Source organism: Balaenoptera ricei, chromosome 10 (assembly GCF_028023285.1).
Source record: "Balaenoptera ricei isolate mBalRic1 chromosome 10, mBalRic1.hap2, whole genome shotgun sequence".
Classification (NCBI taxonomy): domain Eukaryota; kingdom Metazoa; phylum Chordata; class Mammalia; order Artiodactyla; family Balaenopteridae; genus Balaenoptera; species Balaenoptera ricei.
In genome coordinates, this window is record NC_082648.1 from 74,635,891 (window position 1) to 74,660,801 (window position 24,911).

The 24,911-nt window shown below is 33.1% G+C and overlaps 1 protein-coding gene across 4 annotated transcripts in view; it reads right to left on the reverse strand.

Moving 5' to 3' along the window:
* The window catches only part of CEP290 (centrosomal protein 290), a 95,568-nt gene that overhangs the window by 53,873 nt on the left and 16,784 nt on the right, over positions 1-24,911 (reverse strand). For all 4 annotated transcript variants that reach the window (XM_059936632.1, XM_059936634.1, XM_059936633.1 and 1 more), the window contains exons 13-25: positions 22,197-22,369; positions 21,304-21,466; positions 19,640-19,740; positions 19,480-19,567; positions 17,644-17,756; positions 15,969-16,053; positions 15,288-15,430; positions 8,412-8,576; positions 7,866-8,015; positions 6,150-6,265; positions 4,796-4,898; positions 4,137-4,367; positions 528-701 (exon numbers count right to left, since the gene is read on the reverse strand). In XM_059936632.1, coding sequence (XP_059792615.1) covers positions 528-701; positions 4,137-4,367; positions 4,796-4,898; positions 6,150-6,265; positions 7,866-8,015; positions 8,412-8,576; positions 15,288-15,430; positions 15,969-16,053; positions 17,644-17,756; positions 19,480-19,567; positions 19,640-19,740; positions 21,304-21,466; positions 22,197-22,369 — 1,805 coding nt within the window. The remainder of the gene's footprint in view (positions 1-527; positions 702-4,136; positions 4,368-4,795; positions 4,899-6,149; positions 6,266-7,865; positions 8,016-8,411; positions 8,577-15,287; positions 15,431-15,968; positions 16,054-17,643; positions 17,757-19,479; positions 19,568-19,639; positions 19,741-21,303; positions 21,467-22,196; positions 22,370-24,911) is intronic.

A 24,911-nucleotide genomic window follows, 5' to 3' on the forward strand; every position in this document is an offset into this window, starting at 1 on the left:
ATAAAGATAAACAAAATCAGGAGCTTGTTTTGCCTGCTGTAAAAGGTACGAAGGTCGAGTGGCTAGAAGACAATTACAAAGTGTCTGGGCCATATTCATAGACTCCTTGAATTAAACTAATGATACTCCATCCTATTCTTCTCTCTCTCTACAGTAAGAAAGGACAGGGATTTGCAGAACTCATCCAAGGTCCAGGAAGAACCATGGCTATCTCATCTACTCTCTGCTACATCCACCCCAAAGAGCCATGGACCATGAGGGAATAATTTACACTGGGATCAGGGCAAGAGAAAGGAATGGGTACTTAATAATGCTTCCTCTTCTGACTACATTATCCTATCTGTTCCATGTTCTTTTTTCTTTTTTAAGTACCTGATGGAAAGAGATTTCATTCAGCTAAATCACACAAGTGGGCTAAGGAAGATAACCTGGAAGAAGTAATCCAGAAGTCATTTTGCACCTATAGGTAAGATATCACCAAAGAAGAATGGCTAAAATCACAAGGTTTAAGGATCACACCTACTTACCTCTAGGTGTTCCAAGTTATTTGTTCTTTGAACAAGCATATTATCTTTTTGCAAGATGTCTCTGTACTTAGCAGTCAGTTCATTGTATTGTTTATTGGCCAATGCTAGTTCAGACAGAGAGACACTATTATCTATAACTTTTTGGAGTGCTGCAATCTTGAAAACAGCCATTTCCTATGTAAATAAAGATACACTGAATTAAGGTGGTGTATTTTTTTCTGGTAAAGCACTAGCCACTTTTGAGGATAAGGTAATATAGCTGAAAGCAAAACAGATTTTAAAGTAATTAAAAAAATTAGATTTCTCAAGTAAGAATTGCATATATTGCATATATTACAATATATTACAATAATTATTAATTACTTTCATACAAGAAATAATATTTGGAAATTTTAAATCATAATAAAAATAAAGTGAATCCTTTTATAACTCCTGTCATAGTTAAATGAAATTCAGTTAATTTGAGAAAAGCGTAACATACAGCAGCAAGAAAACATATCACTTAGAATATATCTTTGGATGGCTTTTCTAAATTTCATAAGATTAAAAAAAAAACTTGTCTTTTGAATGGCAAAATTTGCATCACCACAGGTAACATTTACAACTTTGCTATTTCTGCTTATTTATAGTTAATAACAAACTAGCTTTATAATAAAAGAAAATTTTTTGTTCACAGGAAAGAAACATTATTTAGGGAAAAAAAACTTCTCTGCATCATAGCTATCTGTAACAAATAATATCAAAGGCTTTAAATTACTTGGTTCATCTTCAACTCTTTAGCTACAGAGCTATAAGAGTCACTATTCAAAGACACTGTATTAACACCAAAAAGAAATGACTGAACATAAAACCAAATTTATGAAGTGAGGAAGATAAAGAATTTATGAGTTCCCTGGAGGACTCATAAATTGGTTAGGACTCAGTGCTTTCACTGAGGTGGCCTGGGTTCAATCCCCGGTCAGGGAACTATGATCCCGCAAGCTGTGCGGCTTGACCAAAAAATTTAAAAAATAAAAAAATTTTTTAAAAATAAAAAGAATTTATGGTTATAATTCATTCTGAAGTAGAGTAATGAGGGGAAAATATTTGTAATAGTGTTTCAGATCTCATTTTGAAAACTTCTCTATATAAATAAATACACCCTAGTCTACCTTACCCTTGGGATTCAGTTTCACTTTTGCTTTGTGGTGAGGGAGATCATGTTTCCCATCCTTAAAAATATCCCTTTTTTTGGCTTTCCAATTGTTGCAAAAACAAACAAAAAATCCAGGTTGAACAATCAGGTTGAAGAGGAAGAAGATTCTAGTTCTTTCTTCCCTTCTATCTCAAACACTAGCTATATTTGTAATACTCTAAGAGAAGTACATTCTACAAAATCTAACACAAAATAAAAACAAGAACATTTCATATTGAAAATAGGTTTATTAGCATGACAATTTCACCCATTACTATATTTAAAAGGGGGTGGCAAGGAACTCAAGTTCATTTTAATTTTACTTTGAATTCTTCTATTTACATGCTCCTATGTAAATTTAGACATGTCAAATGAACATATACATGCTTAAATAAGGTATGATCAGATGTAAAGCAAGGTGCAGAAGAATCGCATGGCATGCAACTTTTTGTGTCTTTGTTAATAACTTGCAAAAGGAAACATTAGAAGGATTATCAGTTACCTAAAGGGGGTGGAAGGATGAAGTAGAATGAAGTGAAAGGTACAAGGACAGAAGTAAGATTTCTCTGTTGACATCTTTTGTACATGTAAATGTTTTATATATCAAATTTAATTTTTTAAAAAGTTATCCCTAAAACTGAAAACAAATGTAAAATAAATGAACCTAATTATATAGCAATTGTATAGCATAACCACACAAAGAGGAGAATTACTTCAAGTCACTATAGAATATGTTACCATGACGATACATCCTTAGTGAGAGATATTCTAAAGAAAATAAGAACTGTAAAGAAACTTTATATCTAGTAGCACTGGTATTGTTATTGTTAATACCAATACAAGATTACTGTTTTCAAATTAATGTATGAATATTGTAGTATAAAACAAATAATTATTTTAATGTTATTTTAATAGAGATTTCCATGATAAAAAAATAAAGTACAAAATCAAAGGTTAGTAAAAACTCCACACTATTACTTATCCTAAAATGTTAAATTTGAATTAAAAATAACACTACGAACTCATGATTTAAATCTATACGTATTTTCCTAACCGGACTAGTAGCAATGATACTCCAAGAGCAATGACACCTAGGACCGGTTTTTGGTATCTAAATGCTGTCCCCACTAAAACGAACCAGGGCTCTTTAGAGAAATGGCTTATGCCAAGCCTGTCTAAGAAGTATATAAGGTACATCTTGGACATATGTTGTTCCAGAAAACAAACTAAGCTTTGCACCTTCGTTCAAAGACTAACGTATTTCTGTCAAAAAGGATACAAGAACCTTCTTTAAAGGGCTCTCACTGGCCAAAGATGAGACAAAAGAATAATGACTACACCTGAGTAAAACACACTGAATATTTAAAAGTGTGTGAGTCTGTTATGATACTTAAAGAAGAGAAAGCTGGAGGGTGCAGTGGGTGGGAGGGGATAGGTAGAAGCAGACTACACAAACTCTGTATTCTGAAAACTGGTCATTAAAAGGAAAGAATGACCAGTTTTTATCTTGCCTTTCTAGTTAGGAACCATACTTCAAGATAACCAAAGAGCTTGGGCTAATGAGGAGAAGCTCTTTATTTTATAAAGAATACCTGCTAATAAATGAAGAGAACATAATATAATTAGAAAATCATGATTTTTCCAACTCTTAATGAAACAATTGGGTCAGGCAACAACAATAACCAGTAGACACTAAAACCATTAGGAGAATTGATGAAGAACTGGTTATTTGCATGGTATCAAAATATCATCAAAGAATTAACTAAATCACTTAATAATAGAGATACACGGCTGTCTCCCCCTTAACAAAGTAATCAATCATGAAACATGGGACTACCAGACATTCCATCTCTTGAAGTGATACACTGTAAAGTATTACTTATAAAGTACAAAACATTACTTATGAAGTGTTCTTGCCAAAAATGTTTAACCTTAATATAACCAAGGCTTCAAAGCTAACTTTTAGTAAATACAATGGATACAGGAACAAGTAAAATTATGAAAAAAAATAATCAGATAAATATTCATCATTTTTCAGAGAGAGGAGGAAAAAATGGGGGAGATTCTATATTAAAAAGACTTAGGACATGTAACATCCAAATACAATGCAGGGTCCTTGACTGGATCCTGGGACAACTGAGGAAATGTGAATATGATCTGGACGTTAGATAATATAAGGTATTGTTGTCAATTTTGTTAAGTGTGATAAAGTTATTGTGGTTATGTAAACAGAAAAAGACTTTTTTAGAGATGCACACTAAAATATTTAGGGGAGAAATGTCTGCAATTAAAATATTCTTACAAAAAAACAGATGAAGCAATTAGAGTGGAATGTTAATAAATGTTAACTATTAATCCAGGTGATGGGTATTCATCATACTATCCTTTCTTCTTCACGTTTGAAAATTTTCAGAGTTGAAAAAAATCAGACGTACCTTAAAACGTTGCAAACGTCCAATTTTTTCACCAACTTCAGCCTCCATTGATATCAATTCATTCTTCTGTTTCCAATTTTCTTTTCTAAGTTGTCTCTCCATTTCTACTAAAGTAGTATATTGCCTTATGAGTGACTTTTCATTCACTTGTAAGACTGTGATCTTTCTGCTATTTTCTGAAAGTGTTTTTTTCATTTCATCTGAATCCATCTGAAGAGCACTGAGCAAATTCTGCACAAAGTCACATTTATATTACTTGTTAAATCTAGCTATCTTGGGCTTCCCTGGTGGCGCAGTGGTTGAGAGTCTGCCTGCCAATGCAGGGGACACGGGTTCAAGCCCTGGTCTGGGAAGATCCCACATGCCGCGGAGCAACTAGGCCCATGAGCCACAACTACTGAGCCTGAGCGTCTGGAGCCTGTGCCCCGCAACAAGAGAGGCCGCGACAGTGAAAGGCCCACGCACCGCGATGAAGAGTGGCCCCCGCTTGCTGCAACTAGAGAGAGCCCTCGCATAGAAACGAAGACCAAACACAGCCAAAAAAAAAATTTTTTTTTAAATAAATAAATAAGTCAGGAGCTCTTTAAAAAAAAAAAAAGAAATCTAGCTATCTTAGTTTGTACAGTATTGTATATTGATTTTAAAAGTACTTTACTTACATTATATTCTTTAATTTTTATAGCATCTTGTTGGATTTGATCCTCAAGTTTTCTCTTTTCCTCTTTCATTGTTTCAGATTCTGTTTTCCAGGCCTCCTTTTCACTTAAAAAAATAAAAATGACAATACAGTAAACCTAATAAAATATTTAACTATAGGAAGAGATAGCTATAGATTATGGAAATTTATTTTCCATAAAATAAGATGAATCATAACTAGTCAATATCTGATAACATAAGTAGAAATTCCACTTGAAAGGATTTATCCTGAAAGTTATATTTTTATTTAATAAATGAAAGGTAAAGAAATTATTTTATCAAATTATTTTCATTAATCTACAAATTATTAGTCTACAATTGTTACAATATAACAATTATAGCTGAATCTTATAAACATTTTATTAAAAACAGAAAACAATTAAGAAAATAATCAATACCCCAAACTAATTCTGGAAATCAAGTCTCAGTATTCTGACCCTACTCTTAAATTTGAGTGTTAAATACTTATAAAATATCTAGAATACAAACAAAATGAGAAATCATTAGACTTAAAAAAAGGTGTATAAGACATTGTTGCCTACCCAGACCTGCAATCTGCTTGGCATAAACCAATTATGGTGTCAGCATTCTCTTTGAACTGAATGATTCAAACCTGGACATATGACTTGGACAGCTCATTAACCCAATTCTGACTAATGAGATCTAAGTCTGCCAGCAGCCTCTGGAAAAAATTTCATGTAAAAATAAAAAGTTATGTGAAAAAAAAATGCCCCTCTTCTTCAATGGTCATGGTTCCATCTTCCTTGAACTCCTTCCTGCATCTATTTTATAACCACCATAGGAGATAATATGACCTATACTATAAGACTCCCAAACATGACCTACCCTATAATTAGCTTTGGGTTTCTTGTTACATCAAATCGTAGTCACTCTTACTGTTTAAATCACCTTTGATCAGGTATTCTAACTATTACTAAGGATATTAGCCCATTGGTACAGATGAGATGGCAGAGATAAGCACAAACAAGTTAGTTCCCCATGAAAATATATGAATAATGATGACGGTGATAATGAAGAACGATGCTAACAGCTGACATTTATACACAGTTCATATGTGCTATAATATTCACAAAATGCTCATATCTGGGCATTTTCACATAATTCACTTAAGTTTCATAATAACCCTATGAAAAAGTATTACTATCACAGAATTTTATAGATAAGGAACTAAGACACAAAGTGGAGGTGAAGAGGCAGGAAGAAAAAGTAAAAGAAAATATCTAAATATTTTTTGTTACTTAGCTTTAACACGAATATTCTACAATAATATTTATAAAGTTTTGCTAACACCTATACCTTAGGTATTCTTTATATAATAAGCTTTGTTGATGACGAATTACTGCGAATTTTCTGTTATAGTCTTCAAGAGAATCTTCTAAATTCTTTAACTTATTTTCTTTATATTCTAGTTCCTAAAAATTGGTTTAAAAATGAGAATGAAAAAAGCATCAGGATATATTTTAAATTTGAAGGTATAAATTCATATTCTGACAAGATTATAGAAAAATATACAAAAGATAATAGCAAATCCATAAGCAGCACAGGTCATTTCTATGATTATTCTGAACACCTTATGGCATATGGAATGAGGTAATATGTGTAAATGAGAAGTGCTATGAAACAGGTAAAATTATTTTCATCATACAGAATAGTTACAGTAACCATACAAATGATCAGATACAGTGGTTACAAACTTACCTTTAGCCACTCAGTCCCACATACCCTTTAGTGAACATATGCATTCATAGCTTCAGTCAAATTGTCCTTTCCAATTATTTCATTTTGAAGATGAAGAAACTTGAGACTTAGAAAGATCAAGTGACTTACTCAACATTAAAAAACTCATTAATACTACTCTTGGTAACCATTTTCTAAGCACATATGCCAAGCTCAGTGCCAGGAGCTTTACATATTGCAGATCTAACACTTGCAGTCAGGTCTGGCTGACTCCAAAGACCTTGCTACTTCTATCACTCTATGCTGCCTTAGGATTGGGAGTCCAAGTACTTGTTTTGCCACTTTGAACAGGTTTTCAGATTCCAAATTGGTTCTCTAATCTACCACAATGCTTCTCATGTGCTTTTTATATAAAGATGAAAAAAAATGAATCTTATCACAAGTAACATGACAATGCAATACTTCTATCACTTATTGACAGTGTTCCTATATTTCAGAAGAATAAATTCATGAAGAGTGCTAAAATTATAAATTTAGAAGTAATGATATAACATGAATTATAAAGTAATGTTCTAATAAGTAAATTCTAATACTCAAAAGAAGATTAATTAATATAATTTACAAATACAAATACAAGCATTTGATAATCATAACTCAAGTATATTCACAAATGGATTATTTAGGAAAGGGAAACAGCAGTGCTTATAATCAAAAACTTACTTTCATTGATTCATTTTTGTGATTATATTTGCAATGTATGTGATATTACGGGTATTCACACTCAAATGAAATAATGAAAAGCATCTTTCATTAGGCCATTCATAATGACTATGATATAGACAGCAAAACTGAGAAACAAACACAGGGCAAGCAGTATCCTTTCTAATTTGCTAACAGATTAACTAACACCTTACAGGGTAAAGGGAAGAAAGAGATAAAAGACAATTTTGTTTAAAAGTTTCTTCTTGTAGTTAACACACAAAAAAAGGAACGATTCTAATCATTACACAAAAAGCTGTGTCAGACTTTATTTATGTGAATTGCTTTTCCAACCAGCAATAAATAAAAGAGCTCACCTTATTTATACATTACTACCTCATAGTAGCTGTGTGTTATTCTATCTGTCAATCATATATTTCATATGAATGGCACGCATGCTTCTCATTCAGATGAATGGAATAAACTGCTTTTATTCATAACATTCCATCTAATATCAAAATCATTAAAAAAACATTTCACTGTTAATATTCTAAGAACGCAAAGGAATATATGATGATTAAATTATAAAACATACTATCAACTATTTTTGTTACTCACATATAAAATTTTCAGTACCTGTAAGATATGTATTAAATATTCATTCTGAGAATTAATGATATTGGCACTAGATGGTGCTATCCCATCAGGTAAGTCTACTCCTTTAAACACAACATTTGATCCTTCTGATTGTCGTAAAAGACTGGTCTCTTTTTCAAGATGATCTATCTGCAAACGAGCAGTTCAAAAATGAGAATCTCATCTCTTACACCCAAAGAAAGACAAATTTAAAAGCAGTAACTAACACTTCCTACTGAACATCTTGAACAAGTAGATATATGAATGCTCTGCCAAGTATTAATTAAATTATAATTTAATTTATAATTACTACTACTTAGAAATGTCTAGGAATATATTTAGAATTTTTGTATCCTTTTATGTTATACGGTACTAATTTTTCCACTAATTTAATTTAAAAAATTCAAACAGAAGCTTTCCGAATGCTGAAAGAATTAATTCAAGGGGCATTTTCTCATAAAATAGTCATTTAAAAAAAATTAAATGTTTCACATAAAATTTTTATTCATATGTTTAGCATTTTCTTTTATATAATAAAATTCTCACCTTTAAATTTGCTTTTGTCAACTGCTGAGAATAATTTATAGCCTCCTTCCGAGATTCCCTGAGCTCCTGTCTTAATTCTTCATTCCTTCCAGTAAGTTGATCAACTTGGGCTTTTAAATGCAGATTGGCATCAAATATTCCTTCTGCATTCTTTGATTCTATAGCCTAATATATTTAAATTATATAGAAGAAATGTGAAGAAAAACACTAAAGTCATAGTAAAAAATCTATGTTTAAATAAAATTCACATTTAAGCATTTTACTATTCCCATGTGTAATAAAATATACCAAATCTATCTCTTATTTATAAATTTAAATTTATAAAATACCAGTTTAACCTACAACAGTATTACCAAGCATACTAATCACTTCATTCTAACAATTAACAATATCTAGCTAATCCAAGTAGACTGGTAGACCAGAAAAACAACTAGACAGGAACAACATGACTAGGGTTCAAATATTAACCAATCTCTTATTTGCTGGGCAAGTGACTTAAAATTCCTTATACCTTAGCTTTCTTAACTCTAAAGAAGAGGAAATAATGTTAGCTCTGTCTACTTCACAAGGTTTTTATACAGTCAAAATGAGATAATTTATATGTAAATGCTTTGAAACCATGAAGCATCTGAATTTAAAGCATGAGCAAAGGAATGAAATAGCTACTACATTTAATTAATTAAATTTTTCATTGATTCCTCTCCATACAGTTGAAGCATACATAATAACAAAGGCAAAATATGATAAAATAGTGTTATCCAAGAGTGCTGGATAAACAAAAATAATCTGTCAAATATTAAAATACTATCCAAGAGGCTTCACTGCTCCTAATTCCCCAATAATGGCATATATAAATACACCTATCCCCATGCACACATATACACAATACATACATACCAATAGATCTGGACTTTATGGAATAAAACTGTTAAATGCAAAATAAAGCTTCAGAAATGAAGGCAGAAGACAAAAAAAGTAAGATGAGTAAAATCATATGTAATCTCCTCTTCAGGAGGGTGATCTGGGATTTAACTCATGGCAGTAGATCTGTAAGAGTAAGCCTTTACCCTAAGGAGATCAGAGCAGGCCATGTAAAGTAATAATTTATACTAATTCAAAGGGGATAGCAGAAAGAAGTAGGCAGAAGGAGGTATTCTGACAGATGACAAAGTAGTCTAGTTAGTTGTCTTGCTGAAAAATAGCAACATGTTATCTATAAGTCCTTGTGGTAAAATGAGATTGAATTAGATGGTGATTAGGGGCCCTGAAAAACACCCTATAGCAATAGAAAGTGAACTTAACTGCAGAAGCCGGAATTATCTGATCGAAAGTGTCATTGATTCTGATGATTTCTTAGTTACGTCATTCAGATGGGGCATATCAATCAGAAAAAAAAATGATAACCCAGAAGAGAAGCAGACAAAATCGATGGAAACAAGAATCCTAGGAAGGCCACAGGCTGTCAATTAAAATTAAAAACCTTAGAATCTTTCTGGGCTATTCATTCTGTTTCTATTTTGTCACTAAACAGAGTTTCCCTTGTAGAACAGAGTTTGATCTGAGTATTAGTAGTGGGTAGCATCACAGACAAAAGATGTTCACATAAGAAAGTATGAAGAATCATTTTAGATATTTAAAATAGTGGAGAAAAAACAAAGTCACCAACCAAAGAAGAAAAGTCAGAATTATAAAGGGATATATAGGGAATAAAGGGAATCAAAAGGGTTTCATAAATTTTCTTAATGATTTTCTGCCTCAGGAAGTTTTTAACATACTAGTATCACTCTCTGCTAATAAAATGGTATTATTATTTAAAAAAAAGTTCCATGCAAATGGGAATCAAAAGAAAGCTGGAGTAGCTATACTCGTATCAGATAAAATAGACTTTAAAATAAAGAATGTTACAAGAGACAAGGAAGGACACCACATAATGATCAAGGGATCAATCCAAGAAGTAGATATAACAATTAGAAATATATATGCACCCAACATAGGAGCATTTCAATACAGAAGGCAACAGCTAACAGCTATAAAAGAGGAAATCAACAGTAACACAATAAAAGTGGGGGACTTCAACACCTCACTTCACCAATGGACAGATCATCCAGACAGAAAATTAATAAGGAAAGACAAGTTTTAAATGACACAATAGACCAGTTAGATTTAATTGATATTTGTAGGACATTCCATCCAAAAACAGCAGATTACACTTTCTTCTCAAGTGCACACAGAACATTCTCCAGGATTGATCACATCTTGGGTCACAAATCAAGCCTCGGTAAATTTAAGAAAACTGAAATCATATCAAGCATCTTTTCCGACCACAATACTATGAGACTAGAAATCAATTACAAGGAAAAAAACATAAAAAACACAAACACATGGAGGCTAAAAAATATGTTCCTATGTAACCAAGAGATCACTGAAGAAATCAAAGAGGAAATCAAAAAATACCTAGAGACAAATTACAATGAAAACATGATGATCCAAAACCTATGGATGCAGCAAAAACAGTTCTAAGAGAGAAGTTTAGAGCAATACAATCCTACCTCAGGAAACAAGAAAAATCTCAAATAAACGGAAACAAGAAAAATCTCAAATAAACAATCTAACCTTACACCTAAAGGAACTAGAGAAAGAAGAACAAACAAAACCCAAAGTTAGTAGAAGGAAAGAAATCATAAATATCAGAGCAGAAGTCAATGAAATAGAAACAAAGAAAACAATAGCAAAGATCAATAAAACTAAAACCTGATTCCTTGAGAAGATGAACAAAATTGATAAACCTTTAGCCAGACTCATCAAGAAAAAAAGGGAGAAGACTCAAATCAATAGAATTAGAAATGAAAAAGGAAAAGTAACAACAGACACTGCAGAAATACAAAGCATCTTAAAGAGACTACTACAAGCAACTCTATGCCAATAAAATGGACAATCTGCAAGAAATGCACAAATTCTTAGAAATCCACAACCTTCCGAGACTGAATCAGGAAGAAATAGAAAATATGAACAGACCAATCACAAGCACTGAAATTGAAACTGTGATTAAAAATCTTCCAACAAACAAAAGCCCAGGACCAGATGGCTTCACAGGTGAATTCTATCAAACATTTAGAGAAGAGCTAACACCTATCCTTCTCAAACTCTTCCAAAATATAGCAGAGGGAGGAACACTCCCAAACTCAATCTACGAGGCCACCATCACCCTGATACCAAAACCAGACAAAGATGTCACAAAGAAAGAAAACTACAGGTCAATATCACCGATGAATATAGATGCAAAAATCTTCAACAAAATACTAGCAAACAGAATCCAACAGCACATTAAAAGGATCATACAACATGATCAAGTGGGATTTATCCCAGGAATGCAAGGATTCTTCAAAATATGCAAATCAATCAATGTGATACACCATATTAGCAAATTGAAGGAGAAAAACCAGATGATCATCTCAATAGATGCAGAGAAAGCTTTCGACAAAATTCAACACCCATTTCTGAAAAACACCCTCCAGAAAGTAGGCATAGAGGGAACTTACCTCAACATAATAAAGGCCATGTATGACAAACCCACAGCCAACATCGTCCTCAATGGTGAAAAACTGAAACCATTTCCACTAAGATCAGGAACAAGATAAGGTTGTCTACTCTCACCACTGTTATTCAACATAGTTTTGGAAGTTTTAGCCACAGCAATCAGAGAAGAAAATGAAATAAAAGGAATCCAAATTGGAAAAGAAGAAGTAAAGCTGTCACTGTTTGCAGATGACATGATACTACACATACAGAATCCTAAAGATGCTACCAGAAAACTACTAGAGCTAATCAATGAATTTGGTAAAGTAGCAGGATACAAAATTAATGCACAGAAATCTCTTGCATTCCTATACAATAATGATCAAAAATCTGAAAGTGAAATTAAGAAAACACTCCCATTTACCACTGCAACAAAGAGAATAAAATACCTAGGAATAAACCTGCCTAAAGAGACAAAAGACCTGTATGCAGAAAATTATAAGACACTGATGAAAGAAATTAAAGATGATACAAATAGATGGAGAGATGTACCATGTTCTTGGATAGGAAGAATCAATATTGTGAAAATGACTCTACTACCCAAAGCAATCTACAGATTCAATGCAATCCCTATCAAACCACCACTGGCATTTTTCGCAGAACTAGAACAAAAAAGTCACAATTTGTATGGAAACACAAAAGACCCCGAATAGCCAAAGCAATCTTGAGAAAGAAAAACGGAGCTGGAGGAATCAGGCTCCCTGACTTCAGACTATATTACAAAGCTACAGTAACCAAGACAGTATGGTACTGGCACAAAAACAGAAATATAGATCAATGGAACAGGATAGAAAGCCCAGAGATAAATCCACGCACATATGGTCAACTTATCTTTGATAAAGGAGGCAAGAATATACAGTGGAGAAAAGACAGCCTCTTCAATAAGTGGTACTGGGAAAACTGAACAGGTACATGTAAAAGTATGAAACTAAAACACTCCCTAACACCATACACAAAAATAAACTCAAAATGGATTAAAGACCTAAATGGAAGGCCAGACACTATCAAACTCTTAGAGGAAAACATAGGCAGAACATTCTATGACATAAATCACAGCAAGTTCCTTTTTGACCCACCTCCTAGAGAAATGGAAATAAAAACACAAATAAACAAATGGGACCTAATGAAACTTAAAAGCTTTTGCACAGCAAAGGAAACCATAAACAAGACCAAAAGACAACCCTCAGAATGGGAGAAAATATTTGCAAATGAAGCAACTGACAAAGGATTAATCTCCAAAATTTACAAGCAGCTCATGCAGCTCAGTATCAAAAAAACAAACAACCCAATCCAAAAATGGGCAGCAGACCTAAATAGACATTTCTCCAAAGAAGACATACAGATTGCCAACAAACACATGAAAGAATGCTCAACATCATTAATCATTAGAGAAATGCAAATCAAAACTACAATGAGATATCATCTCACACCGGTCAGAATGCCATCATCAAAAAATCTCCAAGCAATAAATGGTGCAGAGGGCGTGCAGAAAAGGGAACCCTCTTACACTGTTGGTGGGAATGTAAATTGATACAGCCACTATGGAGAACAGTATGGAGGTTCCTTAAAAAACTAAAAATAGAATTACCATATGACCCAGCAATCCCACTACTGAGCATATACCCTGAGAAAACCATAATTCAAAAAGAGTCATGTCCCACAATGTTCATTGCAGCTCTATTTACAATAGCCAGGACATGGAAGCAAGCTAGGTGTCCATCGACAGATGACTGGATAAAGAAGATGTGGTACATACATACAATGGAATATACCCAGCCATAAGGAAGAACGAAATTGGGTCATTTGTTGAGACGTGCGTGGATCTAGAGACTGTCATACAGAGTGAAGTAAGTGAGAAAGAGAAAAACAAATATCATATATTTACGCATATATGTGGAACCTAGAAATATGGTACTGATGAACCAGTTTGCAGGGCAGAAATTGAGACACAGATGTAGAGAACAAACGTATGGACACCAAGGGGGGAAAGTGGCGGGCGTTGCTGGTGGTGGGATGAATTGGGAGATTGGGATTGACATATATACATTAATATGTATAAAATAGATAACTAATAAGAACCTGCTGTATAAAAAAAAAAATAAAATTCAAAAAAAAAGTATTCAACTATTGACCAGTCATAAAAAAAGCAATTCAATGAATAAGACTTTTTTCTATATAAATCAAGCATAGTATAATAATGCATGTTAAGTATGTTCAGATTATGTAAATGACATAGATTTAAATATTAAAAATCTAAAAATGTATACTTTATTCAAGTTTATATAACAGACACTCATCAGTACTGTAGAACTCTTAAGTCCTTATATGGTAAATATAAATAGAACATCATTTAATGGCTAAAATCTTTCTCATAGTAATTCTTAAGTCTTTAAATATTCAAAATATTCTTACTACAGACTATTACACTTCTAGGTTTGTGGTGTAAGGTCCTAGCAGACCTACCCTCCCACATTTAACAAGTGAATACAAAAAACTACTACATGAAAGTTCTAGAAAATGAACAAAAGCAACAGATTTTGGAGGGGACTTGAAACTTGGAAGACAGGACTAGCAAGCAGTAAATTTGTTGTTTTTAAGGCTTAACTGTGAGGGCAAGCTGCAGTTCCAGTGACCTGTCTTCTTTCTGGCCTAAAAACCAGAGGATAGGGCCCAAAGCCACAGAATAATGAGAGGGGAATTCCAGAAATAAAAGAACCAACAAAAGGGATCTTCAAGTTCTGTGTAAAAGCTCTGCCAGGTCTCAAGCTGACCGTTAAAACAGAAAAATGGAGATGACAGAAGAAAGTATCAGTGAACTTGAAGATAAATCAATGGGAATTATCCAACTGGGAACAGAAAAGATAAAAAATTAGGAACAAAAAAATGAACAGAGCCTCAAGGAGTTGTGGGACAATATCAAAAGGTCTAACATGTTTCACTGGAGTCCCAGAGAGAATGAGGCAAAAAAATGATTGAAGAAATTAAAGGCGGAAAACTTCCCAATTGTGGTGAATAGCATAAGTGAACAGATTCAAGCTCAGCAAACCCCAAGCAAGCTATACACACACACACACACACACACACACACCCTTGGCACATTGCAGTCAAACTGGCAAAAACCAAATAAAAAGAGAAAGTTTTGAAAGTAGCCCAAGAAGAACTACACATTTCATACAGGAGAACAATGACTCGAACGACAACAAATGTTTCATCAGAAACGGTGGAGATCAATGAGAGTGGAACAACATCTTTGAAGTGATGAAACAACAAAATAAAACCATTAATATAAAAATAACTTACATTAACTAGTCTTTCAAGACTGGGAATAATTAGAGATGTTTCCCCTCCTTTAACATCAGGATCTTTCTGCATTTCCTTAATAGCTTGCAATATTTCTTTCATACCTTCTTCAAGTTGCTTATTTTCTTCAACTAATTCTTTTACTAAAATGAAATACTTTTTTCATTGAATGAATAGATTTTTTTACAATTTACACTATGCTATATAGATGACAGATACTTCACATACAGTAAAAATAACCCATTTATAAAATGCAAATACAAATAAATGTACAAAAAATTCAACTATAAACCCAATGTGTGAATAATGAAGTTAAGTCGCACACCTATTTAAATCTTATGCATATACATATATATCTCATGGCTGAAAGAAATAAATCATAAGCATACTTTGCCTTTACATTAAAAATTTCTTAAATTTGTTTTTCTAACTGTACTTTCATTAGAGAATAAAAGAGAAAAATAGACTTATTTATCATCACAATAAATTCAGATTAATAACATGCTCTGAAAATGAATATAGCAAGGCAAACCAAATAGATGAATGAGAGACGGAAGTCTATACATTATAGAGTTAGTTAAGGCTAAAACAGACTAGAAAACAGAATGTAGTAAAGTCCTTTCAACCCCATAATTTTCAGTACAGACTAAATAAGAAAAATAAGAGATAATAGTGACTTACATTTATTCTGAAATTTGGCTATTATTGTTCTACTTCTTTCTAAATCTCTTTCCTTTTCAATTAGTTCTCTTGAAAGAAATTCATTCTAAACAAAACATAAAGAGAAAAAAATTGATTTTTTAAAAAAATGACAATAGTTTATAGTTTTGAAGTTTAAAGAAGTTTGACCAATCGAGGTTTAACACACCCACAGCAAGCTATAGAAATGTAGCAGCACTCACAAAAATAAAATAAAATCTAAAAGGTAAAACAGATAATGATCCTCCTCCCACCTTCTCCCTCCCCCCCACCCCACACCCATGGCAAAAGGCAAACAGATAAGGAAGGTTTTTGTCTTTGGCACCACAATCATCTCTTCTAATGATCTGCCTTTACACTACCCGTTCTGCCTGGTTTCAATGGCTTCAATGGCTTCTATGACGTTCAAGCTCTATTTCTGCATTTCTACTCTGTGCTTCTTTGATCAATAAATCCTGTGCTATGGCTTCATTCTAAAGAAACATTTAATAAATTAGGCAAGTCAATGAGTTCATTTCAGATGTATTGCATTTTTAGATCTTTTAAAAGACAGAATGTGTATAAATTAGTGTTAATGTGCAAACATAAAAGAATTCTTATTATAATTGCTACTTATCGAATTTTGTTAGAGAAGTCATAAAAAAGAATTAAAAAAAAAAATCCCAGGAATGTAATTTGGAGGAGAGCTCACCTGAGATCTAAGAAATATTAGTTCTGTCCGTAGCTGTTCTATAAGATTTGCAAGTGGATCTATCTGAGATAATTTTGATTGTGCAGTAATTGGCACAGGGTCCAGAACATTAACTTCAAGTTTACTTTTCAAAATCTCTGTCTGTACGGGTACTTCACTTTTTCCTACATCTTCTTTGAAATTGGTATCAGCGTAGTTTATTGGGGTATGAACCTGTTCATCTTCTGATGTTGCTACTTGTGATTTAGCCACGTCAGCTCTATTTTCATGAATTTGTTGACAAAGTATTGCAGATTTTTGCCTAAGTGATAACTTCTGCATTAAGTCTGAAGCTGTTGATAAGGCTCGTAAAGAAGAATCACTTTTTTGTGTGAAATTAGTCTTCTCAAGTGCCTGATGGCTTCCTGATACTTTCTTCATAGACTCATCAGAAACAGAGTATAAATGGTCATTTATTTCTTCATGATTCTCCCTACTAAAGGTATTGACTAATGATTCTAGATTTGTTAAAGACTGTAGACAGGGTGCTTTAAAAATCTCTCTTATTGTAATAGTTTCTGGAGGCGAAATATTATCTTTCACTTGTATAGATGAAGAATGTCTAGTTAAAGAGACAAAAGGATCCACTTCACTTTCTACACTATGACGAATTTCAGATAACATTCTTGATAATGATCCTATGGTCATATTCTCTTCAGGCTCATTCTGATATGACTGTGGAATATTGAATGATGGTCTCCTATGTGCAGCTCTACTTTATCTGAACTCCTAATCTGTATTCAGAGTAAATAATGTCTCATTAATGAATTTTGGGATTGACAGGTTATTGAAATAAAACATTTTCCTTTTATTTAACAAGTATAAAAAGAAGCAATGTCCAAAATGAGATAATGGGGGCAGAAATGAAAGCCCTGATAATAATATTTTTCTTTATTCTCTTCACCATAGCAGTACCTTACTATTTACCTTTGATTGTGCTTCACTCATATTTTTGAGGCTCATGAAATCAAATTTTTTTTCTCCCATTTTATTCTCTTGAGAAAAGTTTTCAGTTAGGTTCAGGTCCTCAACAGTTAATCCTACATATAAAAGAATTAACAAATGAGAAACATAAAAATAACTCTGCTATTATTCTAATACTTTAACTCTTAAAAACTAGAATCAAGTTTTAACTCAAACAAAAGGTAGAATATTTCCAAAATCCTTGATCTATATGTAGCCTCCCATACAACTTCCTGATTTAGCTCACTTTTAATAAGATATTAATGAGTTGTTTATTTTTTGATATTGAGCTCCATGAGCTGTTTGTATATTTTGGAGATTAATCGTTTGTCCGTTGTTTCATTTGCAAATATTTTCTCCCATTCTGAGGGTTGGCTTTTCGTCTTGTTTATGGTTTCCTTTGCTGTGCAAAAGCTTTTAAGATACAATGGAATATTACTCAGCCATAAAAAGAAACGAAATTGAGTTATCTGTAGTGAGGTGGATGGACCTAGAGTCTGTCATACAGAGTGAAGTAAGTCAGAAAGAGAAAAACAAATATCGTATGCTAACGCATATATATGGAATCTAAAAAAAAAAAATGGTATTGATGAAACTAGTGGCAGGGCAGGAATAAAGACGTAGACATAGAGAATGGACTTGAGGACATGGAGGGGGCGTGGGGGGAAGCTGGGGCAAAGTGAGAGTAGCACTGACACATATACACTACCAAATGTAAAACAGATAGCTAGTGGGAAGCAGCAGCATAGCACAAGGAGATCAGCTCTGTGGTTTGCGACGACCTAGAGAGGTGGGATAGGGAGGGTGGGAGGGAGGTTCAAGAGGGAAGGGATATGGGGATATATGTATGCATATGGTTGATTCACTCTGTTGTACAACAGAAACTAACATAGTATTGTGAAGCAATTATACTCCAATAAAGACATATTCAAAAAAATAAATAAAATAAAATAAAAATAATCTTAAAAAAAGATATTAATGAAAAACAATTACAAATTTTATCTTCTCTATCATTCTTTTCTCCTATTAATAAGTACTAAAATAGTTAAAAGACACATATTAAGAACGTAGATAAGAATCATGAGTAATGACTAAATTGCTTAATACACTAATAAATTATGAAGTTTTGCCCTTCTAGAAATTTTTGATGTATTGTACTATAGACAGCATAATGCTAAAAAAAACAAAACAAAAACAAACAAAAAAAACCCTCTATTATTCATAGATACTTGTGGGTTTGGGCCAAGTTAGAAAAAAAAATTCCTTCTCTATGGTCTTACAAAAAAGCACTGTAATAGCTATTAAAAAATAAACCAACTGTTCTCTTTATATCATGTAAGATAAAACAAAACAAAAAATTGTTAATTTTTATTCAATAAAACATTACTTTCACTTAGTAAAGAATAATGTACAATTAAAGTTTCCAATGCATAGCTTTTAAGGAAAAAGAAAAAATTAACAGTAATTTATATTGACAAAAATTACTAAGTTTTATTATTACTAATCACAACATACTGGGATTGTCTAGAAATTAATACAGACTATACTGTAAATTTTTCAAAAGTCCATGATTCTGATGTTTGTTTTTTGTTCACTTATTATTCTTTTAACTGTTTAGATTTAGGACTAAACTCAATGACACTCACTCATACACTCTTCATCAGGCCATTATTTTCATTTATCAAACTTGTAGCAAAACCACAGTAATACAGCAATACCTATTTCTAACATATAGAAAATTACAGATCCAGACAGTTCATTTTCCAATGATTCTTTTAAAGGTTTGGAATAACAGTATACCTGAAGTTGCAGTTCTTTTTCCTTTTTCTTGAGCCATTTGACGAATTTTTTTCTTCAGATCAAGTCTTTCTTCCTCTAGGCTTTCAATCTACAAAATTAAAATTGTTAGTATTTTTCTTTACTTCAACCAGGAAAATAACCAATTGACTACTGCACTTGCCTCTTTCAAAAGAATCTGGTTTTCAGCTCTGTACTGCTGCTGTTTTAAACTTTTGCTATTTCTGAATTCAGTTAAATCAATCATTGTCTTTGGTTCAAGGCCTAAAATAAAAAGAAAAATGATTAAAACCTTATTAATATTCAAATGAACTATGAAAACTTCATCCAGCAACTGGTTATCATCAAGCAACTGGTTATAATCTATTTAGCCAGCATCACTGCAGAATGGGGGACTTTTTGTTCAAGAATTTTTCAGGTATTTGAACTGTAACCATACAAGCTAAAATTTTATCACAATTATTAATGGAAATCCTGACAAAGACATATTATGATCTGTCTTCCATGTTGGACTGTCAGAGAGGTACTATAATGTATTAAAAACAGAAGCTTTGTAATAAAACAGAGTTGGGTTCAATTCCCACTTTCAACTATTAACTGGTTGTAGGGATAATACTATATGTATTACACTACATGTGTATGAATCTATACACGTAGGGATAGTACTATATGTATTACACTACATGTGTATGAATGTATACACGTATTTCTTTTTGGCTTGTTGTCAGGGGTATAATAAAATTAACCCAAATAAAGTACTTATAGCAGTGCTTGGCACATAGTAGTCAATATTAATATCAATATCAATTATATTTTATCATGACTAGACTGATGCTCTCAGTGTGCCTCTTTCCTAACTTCCCATTACTAAGCAGCTATGCTCTGAAAACCAGATATCAAGATTGTCTCAAGTAATTCTAAAGCAAGATTTGGGGTCTTTAAAAAACAGAAAATCTGGTGTTTGTGATGGCTCAGTCACCTTTAGGAATGTCCAGACTGAAGTTGGCCATGATCTGATAGATCAAGTTGATTAGACTAAGTCTAACTTGAGGTCCTGGCATGACTCTGGGTCCTAGATAGACACTTTTTTACAAATAAATAATATGTATAAAATATTTATTTTTCCTTCCTTTAGAGAATAGTTTTTACAGGTGATCATTTTAGCTCTAAGAAACCATTAACTGGTATTTACCAAGTATACTGAAATCATGATTTAGATATTTATTTCCATTTTAAAGTAGCAATTTAGATTGGACTGTTGTAACATTCAAACTAGTAATATTCACTAATGAAATATTTATTGATATCAATATATAAACTCTCAAGCTATATTTACTAATTACTTCTTAGAATCAATAGTAACCTTAAAATACTCAAGTAAAACTTAGTGCAAATTATAAAAGTCAAGTATTTAAAAGTCTTAAAAAGGATTAAACAGTATTTCTAAATGTCCCCATGCATTCATCTGAAACTAGAGCATTTTGCAAACTAACAAACTACTTTTGTTGGAAAAAAAAAAAAAAGGTTAACTTCTAACAGTGGTATTAACTAAGTAGCTTTCCTTTTTTTAAGCATGCAATTATTATTGAGGAGATCTCGGACTGAATATAGCAGTGCTCCAGGTCTGCCCGACCACCATCCCAGCTCCATCAAATCCATAATCCCACTTCAACTGGAACAGCTCCATTTTTACTTGTTTTAAATATTTTTATAGGAGGAATTATTAAAAAAAAAAAAGCATCCAACTATTTAAAAATAATCACAAACAACAAAAAAATGACTTGACAATTAGGTTGAGCAAACTACATATCTTAAAAGATGACTTACCCATACGCTCTTTAAGTGCCTCATTCTCATCGAGGAAATCATTGATCTTCAATTCAAGTTTATTGATTTCCTTTGTCAATACTTCAATCTCTCGATCTCTTATTTTAATTTGGTTTTTACAATTCTTTATTTCAATAACAGCATCTTCTAAGCCATAAACTCCCTGAAAAATACCCATTATAATTTAAATATAACATTGTTTATTTGAATAAATTGTCAAATTCATGAATTTGTTTTCTTATTAAGTCTGAGGGGAAGTGCACATATAACTAAGATTGACATCTGTAAACTGTGTTTTTTACTCTACTTTTAAAAAACAAATCCAGTAATAATAATAACGGGAAATGGAACAGTTGAAATTTCCCAGTACAGCATCCTAATGGCAAAGTGACTCAGAATATTACACATAAAACACTTAACAAAATATAGAAAAGGAATAGTAAGGGAGAATCAGCAATACCATTAGAATATGTAGGTTATTAGTTGCCTGACTTAGCAGTAATCAGATTTAAAAATATAGAAAGTACAAAGTAAGGCTGTGTTGGCACAGTAGGTGTTAAAACTGCCTCTGTTACAACTTTTAGACAACTAATCAGTGGTGTCACATCTACATGGTGGTACAATGACACAGATTACGAAGAATCTAATCCTGCTGCCTCACCAAAGCTGATTATCTGGGCAAAATGCTTTAATCAAATGGTTTGAAAACAATTCTGCCAAAAAGTAAAGGCTGCACAAAAGTTTGAACACTTCAGTATAAATCAATTAGGATAATCTTTATCACGAGATACTTCTGGAATGTTTTTAAATGGTATACAGAAAATGGCACAGAACAGTCTATAAGTGGCAAGAATAATTCTAAGCTCCTTGATTGACAAGATAAAAATACATACCGATTCATAATCTTTTAATTGCTTCAAAGTCTCAACTAGTTCTTTATCCTTTTCCCTAGCATCAGCCTCAGCCAGTTCAGCTGTTCTCTCAGCCTCTTTAGTTCTGTCTTCTAAAATTTGAATCTTAGACTGAATTTTCATGTAATGAGTCTGCTGAGAAAGTGCTGAAGCTCCTACAGGGTAAAAATTAAAATCATGAATGAACTGAATTGACTACTTACTCCTATAAAACACTGGTTCCAGTATGGGAAGCAGGAAAAGTGGTATGTCACTAAAAAAAGTCCATTTAAAATTGTAATTTTATATTTGTAAAATAAAGTTTTGATTTGGTTTTATTTATAAAACTAAAAAGGAAATTTTAATAAAATCTTAGCTGAAAGGGTACAGATTATAAAAGATTGGAAAACACTGCTTTACAAAGAATGATAATTGTGGCAAAGGCTGCTGTTTCTAATAGTTAAGCTCCCTTTCGTCCACTGTAATAGAACTATGGATTTTTAGATGGACACATGGCCACTTGAAATAAAGACTAAATTTCTACTTACATTCCAGTAGCTAGGTGTGGTCATGAGACTAATAGGATATAAACAGAAAGACCATGTGCACATTTCAGGAAATGTTTTTAAAGGAGAGGAGTGAAACCTTCTTTTCTCCTTCCTCCTTCCTGCCAGCTGGAATATGGACATTAGGGCTGGAACTCAAACAGTCTCCTTAGAACATGAGATGGAAGCCACATGCTGATAGTCAAAGCAACAAGATATAGGGTCCCTGGTATCTGGTATTTCTACAAGTAGCTCACCTACACTAAACTAGTTGCCTCAACTTTGATTATATCATGGAAAAGTACATTTCCATCCTGTTTAAACCATTGTTACATTTGATTTTTTTCTGTCACTTGCAGCTAAACTTAACTGTAACTAATAGTTTAAAAATTCCTACTTGTACATCTTAACAAACTATTGCTAAGACCAAAATATAGTATTCGTATCATTCTAAAATTTACTGACAATCATTCTTACACTCATCCATAATAAACATCTACTGATTTATAGGGCATATACTTACATACGGGCACTGGACTAGTGTGGGAGATCACACATGTTTATAAGAAGTGAGCCCTGTTCTCTGGAGTGAACAGCCTAGCTGGAGAATGTGACAGAGGCTCCTGTCCCTAAAATCTATTCTCCCTTTCTTCTGCAAGGCCCTCCACAATATATTACCTGCCTATCCTTCAGTACATGCCCTTTGCTTCTTGCCTCCTCTTCCTCTACCTCGCTGTTTGGGATTGGATGTGAGGGTAAAGTTCCATTTTGCATGAGGCAGATGAAGGCAATACCCTAGACTGCCTAATTCTAGACCAATACACAAGTGAGAAATAAACTTCTATCTTGATTTTGCCACCATTTTTCAGATGCTTCTGCGAGCTAAAACTAATCCTAACCAATGAAGGGAGAACACCATTAACTGTCATGTACAAGTTAAATTCAAGATACAGAGTATACTCTAGTACACACACCTTCTGTGGACTTTAGGAATTACATGACTACAGACTGACAGAAGTGTCACTATATAAGACCTCTTCCTTATTTGACAGCAGAGATCAACCGCCACTTTTTCTCCTGGTGCCTGGAATATGCAAACCCCACAACATCAGTGATCCTTTTAAAGCAATTTAAGCTGTCAAAGAATAATTCTAATACATACATAATACAGACACATGTAGAAATAAGTATAGCAAGTGGGCCTTGATGCTGCTCAACAATCACACTATACTTCCCTGGTCTGGTTCATTCTTCCAGATGACCATTTCCTACCTTCTCTTGACTTCTCTCTCCTCAAACTTCTAATATATCTGCCTCTATCCTCACTTTCAGCTGAGAACCTTGCTCCCTCATTCACTGAGAAAACCAAAACTTTTACTGTCAGGACATCTACCCAGCCACATCTGACGGTAACTATACACTCCACCTTTCTTCCTGTTACTATGGATGAACTCTCTGTGCTCCTAAGCCAACTACTCCACTGAACACTAGATCCTATCCCATTGCCTTCTCAGGAATATTACTCCAGAAGTCCTTCTCTCCCTCCCTTGCTTCATCAATTCATGAACTGCTTCCTCTTTAATGGATCTTTCCTATTAACTTAGAAGCATGATTATTTCTTCCATTTAAAAGAGAAAAACATTTTCTTTATCCCCCTTTCCCCTCAAGCTACCACTCTATTTTTCTCCTTTCCTTCACAGAAACAGCACTCAAAAGTCTCTGTATTGGCTCTATTTCATCTCTACCCATTTTCTCTTGAACCAAAAATGATCACTGCTAAATCCAGTGGTCAATTTTCAGTGCTCCTCTTGTCTTAGCAGCAGCAGTGAATACCGTACGGAACACAGTTGCTTAAGCTCTTCCTTGATGACATTCCACATGTGAGTTCCAGGGCTCTACATGCTCCTGGTTTTCCTCCCATCTCTCTGGTCATTCCTTCCCAGTCTTTTTGGTTGTTCCTTTTCATCTCCCCAAGTTCTAAAGTAAAAGCATCCCAGGGCTCAGTCTTAAGATTTTTCTTTTTAACCAACATTTTCTCCTTTGATGATCTCAGCCAGTTTTCATGACTTCAAGTACCATTTTTATGCATAAAGTTCCCAAATTAATATGTTTAGCCTAGACTGTCCTCATGAACCTCAGACATATATACAAGTACCTACTTAACATTTTCACT